Here is a 13,647-nt window from a genome sequence, read left to right as displayed (position 1 = left end):
TTTTTAAAAGTGACTTTCTGAGTTCCATGGAAGGGTTGCAATCGTAGGAAACCCCAGTTTAGAGCCAAGAGGATGGGACAAGGACCCACAGTGTAGATAGAGACAGCCAACTCCCACAAGTTGTCCTCTGTCCCACAAGTGACTCACATAGACACTGGTGTGTGCATGTGCACACACACAAGTAAGTGTAATTTTTCAAAACAGCTAAACCTCTCAATTTATGGTTGGAAGGTGAGAAATACAAGATGCCCAATGCCCAGTGTTGTAAATCAGGCACACTACAGCCAGACAGCCTGTCTTTGAATGACTTAGTTTATGTCATTACCTGCTGCTACCATGTGTGGTGCATAGTGACAAGCGCCCCCTTTAAAAGGTCCCAGGCACTCCAAAGTCATTCACTCCATCTTGTTTGTTCTCTCTCTCTCTTTCATTCCCACTCTGGCCTTTTGCCCTCTCCCCTCCCCCAGTAAACCTGTTGAGCCAGATTTTTTCATGGCATGATCTCTTAGTGGGACACCTTGGCCCCCAACTCACCAAGGGAATCTTTTTTTTGCTTTATCCTAACACCTAGGGCTTGTGATGGATATCTGACATAGGGACAATATTGGGGCACTGAACCCCTTATTCTGTGGGTCTGCACTAACTCTCAGATGTAAATGTCAGAAGTATATTGAATGGACATCTTGGATGGTTGGATCATGGGTAAAAATGAATGTATCTGGTGTCACACATTTTGAGCACAGAAATAGCTCATTCCTACCATCCACTCTTAGATTATTTGAATCTATCTGAATCTAGCCAGAGACAGCTCAATGGAAAATGCTAACTTCAGAAGACATCAGGGCTACCTAATTGGGGGGTGGGGTATGGTTCTGAATACAAACACGCCAGGACCTGTTCTGTAAGGAAACAGTGTACCCATAAAGCAACAAACTTCAATACTCACTGAAAGACTATGACAAACCCAAGTGTGGGATGGCCTTCTCAAGGAGAGCTGGAATTCAGGGTTTTAGCACTGATCTTACACACTGTCTTAGTGACTCTCAGGTTACCTCTCAAATGCTTGCCAAGAGCTTCCCCTGTTTTCTTTTTGATTACTGAGACTGGAGGGTGGCTCCAGGGGTGGCTTAGATGGGATTAATATCTGATAAGATAAAGCCAGGAGCTGTTAGGATTGCAGAAAGGGTTTAGGGAGTGCCTTTCACTGTGAAGGGGACTTGGAGGGGATTCCTGGGAAATTAAAGGGTAACAACTGGAAAGGGAGGGAAGGCCTACAGCAAATGTTAATTGCTTGGAGTTCTTCATTCTCACTTTAGTTCTTCATTCTCACTTTCGGCCAGGCTCCCATAGTGATTGGCTGGAAATGTAGTTCAGTTACAGGGTTTGCCTAACATGCTAGACCCTGTGTTCTATCAGTGTGCACAGGCATGCATGCATGCATGCATGCATGCATGCAGACAGACAGACACACACACACACACACAAACAATATACATACACGGTAGTACAGGATGCTAGCCACAGAACACTGTGGGGACTGAGCATATACGAGTAGTTTGCCTGGAGCAAAATGTAGAGCCACATGTACTGCCCACAGTTCAGCCCCATGAATATTTCCCTTTACCAGGGTCCTGCAGGGCTGTCCCAGGAAGGGGTTATAATGCTGCATCTGTCCACTTCTGTGTGCTGCCTGCATAGCACTTAGAGGATGACCATGTCCTAGTCTTTTCTTCCTCAGACAGCTGCACACAGGCTACACACAAACACAGCACTTCTGTGTGCAGGGATTTAAATGTGCTCGAGTTTGGTGAGTGTTCTGGACGCAAACCCCTGCAGATCCAGAATGGCAAGTGCACGTACGTACTTTGCTCGTAATCTTTGAAACTTTTAATCTCTGCTGGGAACCCCATAAGATGGATGTTTCTCTTTCTCTCTCTCTCTCTCTCTCTCTCTCTCTCTCTCTCTCCCCCCACACACATAACCACCACATGAGTAATTGTATATGGATTATATAGGAGCTCATACATTGGGCAAGGTGGTGGTATGCACACGTTTAATCCCAGCACTTGGGAGATAGAGGCAGTTGGATCTCTGTGAGTTTGAGACCAACCTGGTCTACAGAGTGAGTTGTTAGACAGCCAGAGCTACACAGAGAAACCCTGTCTCAAAAAACAAAAATCGCTGGGTGGTGGTGGCACACGCCGTTAATCCCAGCACTTGGGAGGCAGAGGCAGGTGGATTTCTGAGTTCGAGGCCAGCCTGGTCTACAAAGTGAGTTCCAGGACAGCCAGGGCTACACAGAGAGAAACCCTGTCTCGAAAAACAAAAATCAAAAAAACACCTGTTTTTCTTTCTTTTTTTTTTTTTTTTGTCTTTTTCTTTTCCCTCCTCCCCTTCTCCCTCTTGCTCCTGCTCTGCTGCTCACTCGGACCCATAGGTTTTTTTATTTGGTTCTCATTGCAGATGGTTATGAGCCACCATGTGGTTTCTGGGATTTAAACTCATGACCTATGGAAGAGCAGTCAGTGCTCTTAACCACTGAGCCATCTCTCCAGCCCTTCACCTATTTTTCTTTGCGCTGCTGGCTATAAAAGCCTGTGTCCCAAGTAATGGTAGGCAAGCATTCTACCACAGAGCCTCAGTTTACTTTCCTATGTGTAATTAGATGGCTTAAAACAGCATATGTGGTAGGAGAGCTGGAGGGATGGCTTAACAGTTCAGAGCTTTTTCTTTTTCTTTTTTTGTTTTTTGCTTTTTGTTTTTTTGTTTTGAGACGGGGTTTCTCTGTATAGACCTGGCTGTCCTGGAACTCACTTTGTATCTTTTTTTTTTTTTTTTTTGGTTTTTCGAGACAGGGTTTCTCTGTGTAGCCCTGGCTGTCCTGGAGCACTTTGTAGACCAGGCTGGCCTCGAACTCAGAAATCCGCCTGCTTCTGCCTCCCGAGTGCTGGGATTAAAGGCGTGCGCCACCACGCCCGGCGGAACTCACTTTGTAGATCAGGCTGCCCTCGAACTCAGAAATCTGCCTGCCTCTACCTCCCCGGTGCTGGGATTAAAGGCACGTGCCACCACGCCCGGCTATCTTTTTTTTTTTTTTTTTTTTTTTTTTTGGTTTTTCGAGACAGGGTTTCTCTGTATAGCCCTGGCTGTCCTGGAACTCACTTTGTAGACCAGGCTGGCCTCGAACTCAGAAATCTACCTGCCTTTGCCCCCCAAATGCTGGGATTAAAGTCATGTGCCACCACTGCCCGGTCAGTTCAGAGCTCTTCCAGAGGTTCTGAGTTAAGTTCCCAGCATCCACGTGGTTTATAACTGTAGTCCCATGGAATGCAGTGCTCTCCTCTGGTGTGCAGACAATATATGTAGAAGAAATGCCCATATACATAAAGTACATAAATAAATCTTTTTTAAAAATATGTATGTGAAGCCGGGCAGTGGTGGCACATGCCTTTAATCCCAGCACTCGGGAGGCAGAGGCAGGCAGATTTCTGAGTTTGAGGCCAGCCTGGTCTACAAAGTGAGTTCCAGGACAGCCAGGGCTACACAGAGAAACCCTGTCTTGAAAAACCAAAAAGTCAAAAAAAAAAAAAATGTATGTGGCTCAATTTTCTTGCGCATGAAGCTGACCTGATGAAGGGTTGGATCGTAGCCTTCCATGTCGTGTGCCAGAGATGAAGCAATGTGTAGGCTCACTGCCCAGACAGACAGACACAAGGCCTGCTGGGGACTGGCAACCTTTTCTGAGAATTACCTCCTGGGTCTTATCTTCCCTCTCAAGGCCCACTCAATTCTTGCCTAGAGATTATCTTGACTTCATGAACTAAAACAATTCCCTATTTTCTGACCTTATAGAATTATCTTAGATACTCTTTGGCACTCAAATGTACTGAGTCTGTGTTGTTGTTGTTTTAAGACAAGGTCTTGGGGGCTGGAGAGATGGCTCAGTGGTTAAGAGCACTGACTGCTCTGTTCTGAGTTTGATTCCCAGCAACCACATAGTGACTCACAACCATCTGTAATGGAGTCTGATGTGTCTGAAGACAGCTACAGTATACTCATATAAATAAAATAAATACATCTTTTTTTTTTTTCTTTTTCGAGACAGTGTTTCTCTGTATAGTCCTGGCTGTCCTGGAACTCACTTTTTTTTTTTTTTTTTTTTTTTTGGTTTTTCGAGACAGGGTTTCTCTGTGTAGTTCTGGCTGTCCTGGAACTCGCTCTGTAGACCAGGCTGGTCTTGAACTCAGAAATCCTCCTGCCTCTGCCTCCCAAGTGCTGGGATTAAAGGCGTGCGCCACCACGCCCAGCGGAACTCACTTTGTAGACCAGGCTGGCCTTGAACTCAGAAATCTGCCTGCCTCTGCCTCCTGAGTGTTGGGATTAAAGGCGTGCGCCACCACCGCCCGGCTTTATTTTGTGTTTTGGCTTCTTGAGGAAACCCACAACCTTTCCTGCTTCCCATTAGCCTACACCACAGCAGACATTAAGAATCAGTCACTTAGGATCTGAGTTTGGACCCCGGCATTCTTGAAACAAACTGGAATGATCTCGTCTATACCTGTAACCCCACTGCTTGAGGAGTTGAGACAGGAGGATTGCTGGGGCTTGCTGACTGACATACTACTTAACAATTGCAAGTCCAGGGAGCACCCGTGCTTCAGAGGACTAAGGGGAGAGTAATGGAGGGCACCAGTGCCCTACTCTGGCATCCCCATGGGTGCATGTACTACAGTCAGGGACAACACACATATGTGTACATATACTACACTCATAGATAAATGAGCATGCATGTACTGAATTCATAGACAACATATATATGCATAGATATACTACAATCACATAGCACACATCATATGTATATATACTACACCCAGACAACATGTGTGTACATATACTACACTCATACATAATGCACACATATATGCTTGCATGTACTATACTTATAGTTAACACATAGATGGGTGTATATATTATACTCACAGATTACACACACACACACCTCAAAATAAAACAAAATCTACAAAATAAATAAAATGCAATAGTTAAAGGATATAAATTGATACTTTTCTTTTTGCATAACAATCATGAAAATAGATATTAATGAGTGATGTATGAATACCGAGCCTGTCAAATGTTATTGTTGCCTGACAGAAAGCCCAAGGCTGGCCATTCCTGTGTTTCCTAGAAAGCCAGGGAGATTGAAAAATGTGCATCTCTTTTGAATGTGTTTTGTTTATCAGTTTCCATAACTTTTCTCTTCTAAGAATGTAGAAAACAAAAGGTGACACCATCATATGCCAGGGCATGATTCCCAAAGAGGAGCTTACAAGGACCCCTGTGCTGTGACATGTGGATGAATACCCAGTGAGGTGTGGGCTTTTCAGTCAAGGAAGTGAAAAGCATGAGGTTGGTATTGCTTCCCCGTTTGTCTCCAAGAGGGGCTCACTCTAAACCTTTTCTGGAGTCTCTGTCTGTTCGTCCCAGTAGAGACAGCCCTGATAGAAGAGAGTCTACGCAAGTTCAGCTTGTGAGTCAAGGGGGTTATTGGGGTTATTTATGGGAGCATAAGGAGCATGGAAGACTATGCATAATGGCAGCTGTGCCACCAGAAAGGCCGCTAAACGTGGCAGTCACAGCATAAAACTGCATCATGGAGTCTCCTGCACAATTTGCAGCCATCTTTCCCAGAGGGTTTGCTCTTCCCTAGAATCGTCCATTATCCATATAACTTCAAGGATGAGGCCTTTTGAGTCTTGTAATTTTCATGAACTTCCAGAGTCTTGCAAGTTTCTTCTGAGTTTCATGAGATACCCTTGAGATACCTCCCTCCTTCCAGAAGGGGATGTTTCAATCTAGAGACACATGGGGACCTAACAGACTTCCCAACTTTTTGACTTAGGAGTCCTATTTTCATATATGGGGGCTACATTCAAAAGAATGGAATTCAGAGAACACTCCTACAGAGATGGATGCTGTTTTGAATAGCAAGGGAGGGATGCTTATGATAAGAACTAGGCAGTCTTACCTTTATTTTTTGACTTATTTCTTCAAATGCTGGTGCCTATTGTCTGATGGGAAAGGTGATGGATGGATCACTGTGCCCTTTATCTGGAGCTGGAGTAGGAACCTATGTTCTTTATTGAACTCCTTGAGTTTCCTGATGAGGAACCTCATGTTCAGAGAAATAAAGTGCCCTGCCCAAGGTCTGTGAGAGCACCAGAGCCTGATAAATTAGAAAGCTGAAAAGAAAAAGGATGGTCAAAGCAGAATATAAATATGCATGCCTGCATGTGTGCATGCATGTGCAGAGGCCAGAAAGACACCGGGTAGTCTGTATCACCCTCCACCTCATCCTTTAAGATGGGGTCTTTCATTGAACTTAGAGCTAGGCTGGTAGACAGTAAGCCTCAGTTATCCTTCTGTCTCTAACTCCAGAAGCCCTGGGGTCACAGGTATACTAAGGCCAAGTTCAGCTCTATTTTACAGGTATTTAAATTTAGATACTCTCTCTTGTGCAGCAATTGCTCTTACCAGCTGAGCTATCTCCTTAGACCCCTGGAATTCTTTGTTCTAAAGAGAACATTATTCAAAGAGCTTCCTCAGCCTAGAGCTCTGTGTGTGTCCCCTCCCTCCCCCCTTTTCTCCTTTATTCACCCCAGACAAATGTTTACTGCTGAGCTATTATACACCCCTAGCCTGTCCTATTCTTCTGAGATTCATGTCCTCACAACATGGACCTTCTGACAAGTAAATGTGGCTTGGGATTGGCTTCTCAATTGAGCACCCTTTGAGGAATTTGACAACTTGGAGGCAGAGAGTTGGGAGCTGTTTATATAAGAATGTGGCCTGAAAACAAGCAGGAGCGTTTGTTCAATCGTGGGTTTTGTAGTTACTCCTGCTGCAGAGTCTCCTTCACAAGAGGAAAGCCCTTTACCATCAGCCATTTAGAGAGAAGCCATGTGCTGCTCTGTGGGCTGTGTTCTCCTCCAGCAGGTGCTTTCCGTAATTGGCTGGTTTTCGATGATTGAGCAACTCCATAGTTTGACCAGGCATTTCCAGATCTTCTCTGGGAGAAAAGAGTCATTGGCTGCGGTTCCCAAGGGAAAACCAGCTCTGACGTCAAAGCTTTTAGAACCCAACCTGTAACTTACACATTAGGAATTGCCACAGGTGATTCTAGTTAGAAGCACCCTTCACTCCAAGGGGTTGACAACGTCAGTACAGAAGCAGTTTAGGTCACCAGCATCCACAGAGCCACCCTAAGGTCTCAACATGCTTTCTCCTTTTGCCTCATCTATTGAAAACCCAGCTCCCAACACGTTCTAGAGCAGTGGTTCTCAGCCTTCCTGATCCTGCGACCCTTTAAGATAGTTCCTTGTTTTGTGGTGACTCCCAATCATAAAATTATTTTTGTTGCTATTTCATAACTGTAAAATTTTGGTACTGTCATGAATTGTAATGTAAATCTCTGTTTTCCAATGGTCTTAGGTGACCCCTGTGAAGGGGTTGTGTGACCCCAAAAGGGTCGCAGTCCCATAGGTTGAGAACCACTGCTTTAGAAGGTAAGGCTTTGGGAGGTGGAGATGTTAGCTCAGTTGGCAGAGTGCTTGCCAGGCATGCAGGAAGTCCTGGTTCCTCCCAAAGCATGGGGTAAACACCCAGGTGGTGTTGCATGCCTGCAATTCTAGCATTGAGAGGCAGAGGCGGGAATGGTCAGGCTGTGGAAACTGAGTCCATGAGAAGAGGACTAGTACCCTTAAGAGAGAGGCCTCACCCTGATATAGCTACCTTTTCACATTACTGTGAAAAAAATTGAAGAGAAAGAGTTATTTGGGCTTACAGTTTGAGCAGTCTTCATTTATAACGGCAGAGAAGGCACAGCATACTTCACACTGTGGAGAACGTGTCTGGGATTCCTCAAATTTCCCCAGAGCAGGAAGCAGAGACAGAGAGGGGAAGAACTTGGGTTAGAAACAGGCTTGACTATGACCTCTAAGGCGAGGCTCTACTGATCCACTTCCTGTAGTCACGTTCCACATTGTAAGGTTCTCCAATCTTTCTGAACGGTGCCACCACGTGGAGACCAAGTGTTCAAACACTGTAGGGACATTACGTATTCAAACCATTACCCCTACTGTGGGAAGGTATAGTACAAAAGTTATAGAAGTTAGGTCCTCCTCAGACACCACATCTGTTGGTGTCGAGACACTGGACTTTCTAGATGGTAGAATTCTGAGAAATGAATTGCTGTTTGTAAGCCGCCAGTCTATCCCAGTCTGTGACATCATGGTGTAGCCTCCCACACAAAGACAAGCATCTACTGATACATATGTTTCTCTGCTCCTTTGTTTATTTGCTTTGTGAGTCAGAGTTTGTTTGTTTGTTTTTAAACAGAATTTCACTATGTAGCCTGGCTAAAACTAATGTAGACTAGGCTAGCTTCAAATTCACAGAAATACACCTGACTTTATCTCCCAAGTCCTAGGCTTACAAACTTGTGCCATCACTTGGGCCTTATTTGATTGACAGACAGGGAGCTCGTCTTGCAGTAGGCTTGGGAGGTGCCACTGCCCATTACTGCACCAGAACGCAGAGTGATCAGCCTAACGGAACCTGCTTTTCCTCCGGCTTTTCTGGAAGTCTGGTTGTACAGTTAGTTATTATTTATGGTGGTATGTCTCAGGCTTCTCCCCATTTATTTAACTATCAACTTAGAATGGATACCCAACTCCTTACTGACAGAATATATGTAACAGGCACAGCTACATCGGCACAGCTGTGTAGTGTGTTCGTAGAGCAGGTAGAACTGGATTCTGAAGGAGCCCTGGGATCTCCTTATTGGTCATTACAGGTGACCTGTGCCCTCAGTGTTTCCTCTGGATTCCAAATTCTGCAGAAGAAAAGGGAGGCATTAGGTCCCCAACTTGTAAAAGCTGCGAAGTCCCAAATCAAACTCCAGAAAGAGACCTACTTATCTTCTACCTATCTATCTATCTATCTATCTACCTATCTATCTATCTACCTACCTGTCTGTCTGTTTATCTATCTATCTATCTATCTATCTATCTATCTATCTATCTATCTATCTAGGTATCCCCCTCCCTCTCTTGAAATCTGCAACAACGACCCACAATCTTGGAGGCTAACAAGGGGATGGGGAGGGCTTCTCTTAGCCGCACAGACTCCTGGGACATCACTGTTAAGCCTTTGACAAAGTTTGTACTCTCCAGTGGTAAATTTCTTTTTATTTATTTACTTATTTATTTTTTGAGACAGGGTTTCTCTGTGTAGTCCTGGCTGCCCTGGAACTCACTCTGTAGACCAGGCTGGCCTCGAACTTAGAAATCTGCCTGCCTCTGTCTCCCAAGTGCTGGGATTAAAGGTGTGCGCCGCCACCACCCGGCTTGTAAATTTCTTTTTTTTTTTTCTTTTAGTCCATCCTTTGTTAAAACACTAGATCACAGCCCCGTGGCAAGTGTTTGTGTGGCAGCGGCCCAGCACGTCTCACTTGGAGGGCCGTGTGATGATGCCCGTGGAGAAGTTGAACAGGTCACTGTTGATCTTGCGCAGGCTACCCACCTCCTCCTCCAGATCAAACACAGATGCTGGCATCATCTGGCTGCCTAGCTTGTTCTTCTCCAGATGGCTGGACAACACTGCCTGCAGCTGCTCCAGACGCTCCAGGTAGCTAGGCTCTTTGCCCTGCAGGTGGAGTCCTAGCTGCAGACGCAGGCCCCCACCCTGGACTTCATCTCCATGCTCAGCCCCCAGCAGGTGCTTGTTGAAGTGGGGCAGGGGCAGGCTGGGCCTGAATTCAGGGTTCAGCATGCTGGGTGGGGCCAGAATGATGGCTGCATTGGTCACTGGGCCTTTGAGGGTGACTGTGCGCAAGCACTGCTTGCTCTTCACGTCCCACAGCCGCACTGATTCATCGTGGGAGCCGGAGAGCAGAACACTGCTGTCTGTTGACACCGACAGGCATGTCACTTGGTTCCTGTGTCCTTTGAAGACCTTCCCTGTGTTCTGCTCAGGCTGGAAGCTATACTCCCTCAGTCCGGGCCAGCTGCACAGGTCCACCTGGAAGATGGAGCCATCGCTGCCTCCGCAGAATAGGTGGTGCTCGGCCAGGTCCATGGTCACAGACGTGATGCCCATGTCAAACAAGACAGACAGCAGCAGGTCCCCCGAGGCGATGGCCCAGAGCTTCACGGTCTGGTCCAATGAAGCGGTGGCCACCCGGGCCATGGGGCCTCCGAAGCCGCAGTGCAGGTCTGTGATCGGGAGCGTGTGCTGGGACCAGACATGTCTTGGGGCCAGGATCCTGGACGGGTCTGCCTGTAGCACACTGCAGAGGCTCCAGGCCAGCGCCAGGCAGTCCTTGCCCGCGGAGACAAAATGGCTGCCATCCCCTGTAAACTTCAGGCAGGACACGTCCTGGTAGTGCCGGCTGAGGATGACCAGGAGGTTCCCGGTGCCAACCTCCCACAGGTAGATGCTCTCTGCAATTCCTGCCAGGACATACAAGCCATTAGGTGCTGTGGTCAGACAGGTGACAGGCCCAGGACACATGATTTTCTGTTGGAGCTGATCCTTACGCTGCAGCTCCCAGGCGCAGATGTAGTTCTGGCCCTGCTGCGCCGCCAGCAGGTACTCGCCATTGAGTAGCGCCAGGCCTCGCAGCCCCACTTGGCCGCCTCGGTAGGTGAGCAGGTTGGCGCCCGAATGAAGCTCCCACACCACGCAGTTCCAGAGCTGCGCCGCAGCGTCAGTACACACCACCACTTCCATGGGCGCCGCCATCTTGCTCTCGGTAAACGTCTTTACGTTGTGTATTTCTTCACTTACTACGTTGACGGGTGGTCACGTGTCTAGGGTGTGAAACCGCTCTGTAGCTGAGGACCTTGAACTTTTGATCCTCCAGCCTCCGTCTACCTTCGGAGTACTGGCCACCACACCCAGTTTTAGCTTTAATTTTTGAGATAGAGCTTTGGTATGCAGCCCAGGCTGGACTCAGAAATCACAACCTGCTTGCCTCTCCACCCTGAGGGGTAGGGTTACAGGTGTGCACCTTCACACCCTGTGGCATCCCTTATTTTAGATATGAGAAAACTGAGACCCGAGGCAGTCAACGGACTCCCTCTGAGTGATGCAACTGTAGCCACTTTCTACCCCATTGTCCAGTATACAACCCCCTCCCCCATGGCTTCACATTAGCACACAGGGACCGGAGTGAAGGCAGACTTGAAGATCCCATGGCACATGAGCCACTTAATCACCTTAAAACTGGGCGTGGTGGCACATTCCTGGAAGCCCTGGAGACAGGAAGAAGTTTAAGATCATCCTTGGCTAAAAATAAGTTTGAGGCCGGCCTTTGTGACATGCGACCCTGTCTCAAAGCAAAAATAAAAACACAACCAACCACCACCACCCAAAAAAACAAAAAACAAAACCCACATGTTTTTAAAAACAAGATTTCTCCTCCCTTCATCACTTTCAAGCAAAGGGCAAAAAAAGTAAAGATGGTATGGACTAGATTAATCTTTGTGAGTTAGAAACTTCAGAACAATAAAGTTTCTGCCCCTCTCGCTCACAAGTTTTGCGCATTCCACTCTGCGGCACTTTCTGTGTGTTTAAGGAAACCCTTCGTCCAGATGAAACTTTGTTCCAATTCTGAGTCAGCCTTGGTTTCACTTTCAAATCACTGCGTAGCAGTCTGGTAAAACGTTGAGGAAGGAGTAAGAAGGGAAAGCTGGAGGGTGGGGCTGGGCGGGGCGAGTGAGCAATAGCTTGTTCAGAGGATGCCACCCGGGAGTAACAGGCAGTAATTAATAACATGGCGGTCAGAGTCACAGCCCTAGTGTTAATTAAAGAGCTTCCTCCTCGCTGGCTTATTCTCTAGGGCCCCCTTGGAGGAGCTCGCGGACTTTAATGCTTCTGTCTGAGGTTGTTCGCATCCGTTGATGGGGACAGGAAGGCCAGGTCCTCAGAGAATCAGAAAACAACAACACAAACCCAATAACAGCCCCTGGGCAGCTGGACTGGCTTCAGGAAGGTACATTGACCTGTACTTCAGAAAGCTTCAGACACATCTCAAATTGAGTTTTTATAACCCGGGTCCTGACTTTTGTCAGGAGAGTGGAGTCTGGAGGGGACAGCTTCAAGATTAGCATATGGTAGAAGCCAACTGGCATAGAAGCACAAACCTTTCTCTGACTCTTACTAGCCGTTTTTCCCTCTGGTACTTGGGACTTCATCAGGGACCCCCTGGGACTGAGCCATAGCTAAAACATTCCCACATTTTAGTGAGTCAGGAGGATCACCCAGATTGAAGTGTAGTCTGTATGAGCCTTGGGGCCAAACTTGGCATTCAGATTTCTCCCGAGTGATACTGATGCTCAGGGCCATGAATAGACTTACAAGAAAGCATTAGGACAGTTCTGATACCTGGGTCTTGGCAGCTGTCTTACCCCCAGATAGTGGAGAAGAGGATTCTGGGACTCAGAGAGCTAGGGTCCCCCCACCAAGTCAGGACCATGATGGAATACCCCACCTTTGGAAAAGGGGGCTCAGCTACCTACTGTGTAGCCAGAGAGTGGAGGAAATGAGCTGCAACCAACCCTAGGGATGTGGATGTCCAAAGATAGAGTTCTCTTTTGGGGACCGGTATGCTATGTGTCAGGCCGCTGAAAACTTAGAGGTCATTATTCTGGAGTTATTTCTCTAGCCAATGCAATGTTTTCTCCAGTTTTCATGCTCTTCACAACAGTTAAAAAGAGGAGGAGGAAGATGATGAAGAGGCAGAGGAGGAGGAAGAGGAGACAATAAAGCTGAGAAGAGGAGAGGGGAAGACAAGATGTGGTGGTGTGCATCACCATCTATTCTGGAGGCTGAGGAAGCTAGAGCCTTTGAGCTCAGGAGTCTGAGGCCAGCCTGGGCCACAGTGACTACTCTTGTGTTAAATGAGAGTGGAAGTGAGAGAGGGGGAGGGGGAGGGAGAAGAAAAAGAAAGAGAGCACGAGGCTACATATCCACCAAGCTTGAAGATGGCACAGAGATGAGGTGCACCAGCCTATAAAAATATCATTTATATAAAATTCTCTAAAAATGCATGTGCTTCTGGTTTTGGCAGCTTGCATCTAAAGTTGGAACAATTAAAGAGATTAGTACGGTCCCTGTGTGAGAATGATGTATAAATTCCTGAAGAGGTCCACATTTTAAAATGTTATTCTCCTTTAAGAAAAACATTTGCGCCGGGTGGTGGTGGTGCCCGCCAGGCGGATTTCTGAGTTCGAGGCCAGCCTGGTCTACAAAGTGAGTTCCAGGACAGCCAGGACTATACAGAGAACCCTGTCTCAAAAAAACAAAACAAAAAACAAAACAACCCCATTCATTTGTATCTCTATCTCTCTCTGAGACATTTCCTTTGCTTATGTATTTTTTATTTCTTTCGGGGCCATCTTTCTGACCATTACCTGGATTCGGGAGGCACGGTTAATCCTCAGATGAAGACGGTCCTAAGGCTGTGGGAAGACACTTACTCTCTATTAAGGGCCTGCTGTTCTCCAGGCGTCCCAGACATCTCTTCCCACTCCCTACCTCATACATTGTTCTAAAAGGTTGTTGGGCCACTGGGAGCAGGACTGTGTG

At 46.9% G+C, this 13,647-nt stretch overlaps 1 protein-coding gene and 1 non-coding gene across 3 annotated transcripts; one reads left to right on the top strand and one right to left on the bottom strand.

Moving 5' to 3' along the window:
• Nucleotides 1-8,429: 8,429 nt before the first annotated feature.
• LOC110298513 (WD repeat-containing protein 18-like) lies at nucleotides 8,430-11,325 on the bottom strand. 2 transcript variants are annotated; one of them, XM_021167810.2, is made up of 2 exons: nucleotides 9,580-11,324; nucleotides 8,430-8,890 (listed from the first exon to the last, which is right to left on the bottom strand). In XM_021167810.2, exons 1-2 carry the CDS (start codon nucleotides 10,798-10,800, stop codon nucleotides 8,846-8,848), a joined length of 1,266 nt encoding a protein of 421 aa, XP_021023469.1. In that variant the 5' UTR covers nucleotides 10,801-11,324; the 3' UTR covers nucleotides 8,430-8,845. The 2 variants fall into 2 exon arrangements, with proteins under 2 accessions (XP_021023469.1, XP_021023468.1); XM_021167809.2 differs by lacking the exon at nucleotides 8,430-8,890 and having other exon boundaries at nucleotides 9,377-11,325.
• A 1,787-nt stretch (nucleotides 11,326-13,112) lies between these two features.
• On the top strand, nucleotides 13,113-13,217 carry LOC147002868 (U6 spliceosomal RNA). The gene has a single exon (XR_015048095.1). It is a non-coding gene; the product is annotated as a U6 spliceosomal RNA (small nuclear RNA).
• Nucleotides 13,218-13,647: the final 430 nt, after the last annotated feature.

Source organism: Mus caroli, unplaced genomic scaffold (genome assembly GCF_978045245.1).
Source record: "Mus caroli unplaced genomic scaffold, Mus_caroli_1 scaffold_8, whole genome shotgun sequence".
Taxonomy (NCBI): domain Eukaryota; kingdom Metazoa; phylum Chordata; class Mammalia; order Rodentia; family Muridae; genus Mus; species Mus caroli.
Note: the sequence above shows the minus strand (reverse complement) of the source record. Positions and strands in the feature narration are given on the sequence as shown.